At 47.9% G+C, this 4,690-nt stretch overlaps 1 protein-coding gene across 1 annotated transcript in view; it reads left to right on the top strand.

Moving 5' to 3' along the window:
• Positions 1-4,690, top strand: part of COL5A1 (collagen type V alpha 1 chain) — a 108,205-nt gene that overhangs the window by 3,909 nt on the left and 99,606 nt on the right. Inside the window, exons 3-4 of the mRNA XM_031057288.1 lie at positions 2,775-2,988; positions 3,565-3,727. Coding sequence (XP_030913148.1) covers positions 2,775-2,988; positions 3,565-3,727 — 377 coding nt within the window. The remainder of the gene's footprint in view (positions 1-2,774; positions 2,989-3,564; positions 3,728-4,690) is intronic.

The following is a 4,690-nucleotide window of genomic DNA, read 5'->3' as shown; positions in this document are numbered from 1 at the left end:
CTGCTGTTCAGCAGCTCCAGAGCAGGAGCAGGACTCTGGTTTAGGCTGTGTTTGGCTATACCTGGATTAGCAAGAAGGTCTCAGGAGCAGGACCCTGGTTTAGGCTGTGCTTAGGCACACCTGGATTGGGAAATTCTCAGGAGCAGGACTCAGATTTAGGCTGTGTTTGGGCACACCTGGATTGGGAAATTCTCAGGAGCAGGACTCAGATTTAGGCTGTGTTTGGGCACACCTGGATTAACAAATTCTCAGGAGCAGGATTCTGGTTTAGGCTGTGTTTGGGCACACCTGGATTAGGATGAAGGTCTCAGGAGCAGGACTCAGGTTTAGGCTGTGTTTGGGCACACCTGGATCAGGAAGAAGGTCCAAACCTGCCCTGTTTTGAAGACCACGAGGTTCTGCAAGAGCCTTTAATCAGCGTGCTCAAGCAAGAAGCTGCTCAGCCTGACCCTGGCTCATCCATTGGAGCATCCCATGGATCCAGCCATGCCCACCCTGCAGCTCCAGCAGGACTGGGGGCTCCCCCCCGTGCTGTGGGAGGTCCCACAGGGTGGTTTTGGGAGGCTTTGGCCACGGGGTGGGAGGAGGATGCCAGCCAGCCCCAGCGATGGATGCTCGGCATCTCCCAGCGTGAGCTCGTTTGAGGAGCGGATCCAAGAGGAGGACTCCATCCCAAAGCCTTTGTTGGAGGGGTGTCTCCATTGTTTTGGAGGGATTTGGGTCAATTTCTCCCTGCCTGGTGTATTTCTGGCCGTGTATTTATCGGTATTGGTGTGTGTGGGGATGTGTTTTCATCCCTCGTTCAGCAGCCCGGGTCATTTCTGCCTCTGACAGTGCAGGCATTGTTATTTTGCCAGGACAGCAGAGCAGTAACAGAGTAATGTCAGCTATAATTCATCCATTATGATTATTTGGGTTGAGAAACTCGCATCACCATGGAGACATTTTGATAATAGTGAAAAAAAAAATTAAAAGCAGCTTTTTAATGAGTTGGCAGCTTGTCCAAGTTGAAAGGTACTGTATTGTGGGTTCATAATGAAATTTTGGACATGAACTATTTTACATAAAAGGCCCAAATCTGTAGGCTGTAATTGGAGCCAGGAAGGCGTATGGTCCTGGCTCAGTCCTCCAGGAGGGTTTGTGCACAGGGGAGGGAGATAAAGCTCAGGGAGGCACCAAAACCAGAGCTGCTTTGGCCAAATATCTGGGGCTGAGTCCTGGGGATAAATCAGAATCTAATGGCATTGAATTCCTGACTGGGAGGCCTCTCTGCTGCTTCCCAAATGTTGTTTACACAAGGTGAGGGGGATGAACTTGGTACAAAGTGTTTCTCCATAGGTACGCTGAGTTTCCTTCCTGAAGTTCTCCCTTTGCTCTGCAGCCATTCTGGTTTGGATGCAGCTCCTGCCTCATCCCCTTCCCTGCTGTAGGCAGATAAAATACATTATAAACTTTGTTCTTAAATACTTAAATAAATACATAAAAACTTTGTTCCTAAAAATTAAAGCACCTCCCAGTCAGGAGAGGAAGGGGATGAGCTCAGGGCTTCTGTGTTTGAGCTCCAGCTTTGCTGTGGTGCCAAGAACTCCCCACTGCCACGTTCCTCATCCCCTCCCTGGGTGAAACCCCCCTAGGAAAAAAACCTAAACTAGTGAAGGAAATCTATTTGAAGCTTCTGGGCACTGAGCTTGGTGGTTTTTGTGGTTTGTTTGGCTGCACATCTGCAGCTTAAACAGGATCCCTGTGTTCCCTGGGTGCCAGCAGTGCCACACGTGTCACAAACCCCACGGTGGGGCTGCCCCACTCTGCCCTGCCCTGCCGGGGTACAAAGCAATCCTTGGTTTGCTCCAAAGGGAGATTCCCTGCAAGCCCCACGCTCTGAAATGCACATCAGGGGGTGTCTGTGTATAATTTGATCAAGAAATCTTTTTTATGAATGCTCCTGGTGGTTTTCAAGCTGCCCTGTTTGGGATGTGCGTCCAGGATTTTCAGTTTGGGCTCATTTTTTTTTTTCAGTCTGAACACCAGAGAAATCCAAAGAAGGGGGAGGAATTTGGGTTTCTGCAAGAAGGTGATGCTCAGATTGAAACTTTAAATGTGTTTGCCTGGCCTTGCAGATTGACCCTGTACTGACAGAGTTTAATGGCTCCTCCAAACCTTGCAGAAATAAAGACAGAAATCACCTGTGATCAGACACAGCTCTTTCCTGGCAGGAGGAAAGGCCAGGAAATGAGGTGCTGTTTAATAAGCAGACAAATTAGCATTTTCCACTGATTGGCAGATTTATTTCCTTTTTCAGATTTTTTTTTTTTGTGGGTGTCTGCAGCAACCCTGAAAGTCAAAACTAAGAAATCTTCTGTTCTCATCTGGAATGAACAAATCCTGATGCAATTCTCTGCTCCCTTAAAGAAAAACCCTTCAAGATTGTGTTGATTCTTGATTTCCTCTGTCCCTTTGATAACTTCAATTCGTTTGGAGCATCCCATGAAAGTTTTTGCTTTGTGTCCTAAAAATCTTTAGGGGAGCTTCTTTTGGAAGGGTTGCATGCAAAAAATTACAAATTTAAGCCAATGACTTTTGTAGAACTTTTGTTTCCCCAGCACAGAGTATTTGGGGAAAATCCACATCTTCAGCTGGCCCTGTATAAACATTTAGGGCTGCTGATGTGCACACATCTGGAGACAAACCAGCCACGGCTTCTCAGACAACAGCACTGTTGATGTAGGGATTGTTTCCGAGGAAACCTCACTAACCTCTTTGCTTTTCCACTCCAGCTTCCCCCTTCCCAGAGGACTTCTCCATTCTAACCACTGTAAAAGCGAAGAAAGGAGGTCAGTCCTTCTTGATCTCAATTTACAATGAGCAAGGGATCCAGCAAATTGGTGTGGAGTTGGGTAGATCTCCTGTATTCCTGTATGAAGACCATACAGGAAAGCCAGGCCCAGAAGACTATCCTCTCTTTAGAGGCATTAACCTAGCAGATGGCAAGTAAGTGACATTTTGTGCACCAAGGAAAAAAACCAGTTCGTTGTTTGTATCCGTGCCAGCATGTTGAACGTTGTGTAAAATGGGAATTGTGCCTATAGAAATGTATTTGCACACCCCTGGCAGCTGACAGGTGCCCCACTCTGTCATTTTGGCCTTTGGTGGATTAATTTGACATCTGTAAGAATTGTAAATGAGCAGTCAGTGCTGCTGTCTGCTACTTGTGGGGATAGGAACATTGATTTTCCTGTGAAGGGCCTTAAAAAAAAAAATCAGTTTGTCTTGCAAAATCCACGCTGAGGCTTGTGCAGGGCTTAAAAAGAGGGTGGAAAAGGGAGGCAGCGGTGTGGTTTTATCCCTGCTTCTTGCTGAAGCCAGAGCTGGCCCTCTCCTGCCTGATTTGGAGGGATGAAAGCTGTCAATCAGCATTTCTCCTGCCAACCAGCCCTTTAGGCTCTGCCCAGGGAGGATTTCCATGAGAGCATCAATTCCTGAAAGTTCATTTTTTTGTGCAATCGTTGCCTTGTCCCGCAAAGCCCAGGGCTGCGCCTGACCCGTCTGTGGGCTGTGTCCTCACAGGTGGCACCGAGTGGCTCTGAGTGTGCAGAAGAAAAATGTCACCCTGGTTCTGGACTGTAAAAAGAAAATCACCAAGTTCCTGGACCGGAGCGAGCACCCCATCATCGACGTCAACGGCATCATCGTGTTCGGCACCAGGATATTGGATGAGGAGGTCTTTGAGGTGAGCCACGGCAAGGAGCAGCTCTGCAGCTGTTCCACAGGGATGATGAGACACTTCCAGCTCGTTTTTGAATTTTTTGGTTTTTTTTTCCCATGGTAGAATGCTGTTGTTTGTGATTTTTAAGTTTTTATTTAGTCTTTTTGTAGTACTGATGAGAATTGAGGGCCAGGTGGCCTTGGTGGAGTGAGCTCCTCTGGTTGCCTGGTTTCAAGCCCTTTATGGGGTTCAGGACCATCTCTACACTGGGTTTTTGGAGCTCTTGGCACATTTAATCTGGGAAGGGCTCACAAGGTTTTCATTCATCCCCGTGCTGGGATTTAGAGCTGCAGGGGCAGTGAATGAAGGCTGAGGGAAGCAGCTCCCTCCCAGGCCCAGCTCACCCTGGGGCTGTAGGAATTTGCTCTTTTCCCACTCATTGGCCATGGATTCTTGGTTCTTTTGCTCCATGACACGGGGGGACTCTCCTTGACAGCTTGGTTGGCTTGGTTGTCACCTCCCACACTCTGCTTCCAAAGGCAAAGCAAATTCCTGAGGGGTGGGATGTTCCTGTGTGATGGAAGCAGAGAGGCAGAGCATTATTTATAGACAAGGTGCAGATGGGAGAAGCTTTTCCCCATAGTTCAGCAGCATTTTAATGTCTGCATTTCCCTGGCAAAATCAACTTTTGTGCTCTGCTGCACTTGTGAGGCTTTCCTGGGGATGAGAATCCAGTTCCTGATCTCTCTTGTGAGCTGGAATTGCTTCCTAAAACCAGCACCTAAAAGTGCAGTGGGGTGCAATCAAGCCTTGTTGATCTCTAGCTCTTTATTTTTATGGAGTTTATTTAGAGGAAGAGCTGGATCTCCTGGGCCTCCCCAGCCCAGCAGAGGGATGGGAATATCTCCTATCCCTGCCTAATCAGAGCCACAGCAAAGCCAGTTCTTGCCTGCATTTTGCTGCCACTCAGAGAGAAGGTTCTAGTCT

The sequence above is a fragment of the Geospiza fortis genome, unplaced genomic scaffold, assembly GCF_000277835.1.
Source record: "Geospiza fortis unplaced genomic scaffold, GeoFor_1.0 scaffold27, whole genome shotgun sequence".
Classification (NCBI taxonomy): domain Eukaryota; kingdom Metazoa; phylum Chordata; class Aves; order Passeriformes; family Thraupidae; genus Geospiza; species Geospiza fortis.
Note: the sequence above shows the minus strand (reverse complement) of the source record. Positions and strands in the feature narration are given on the sequence as shown.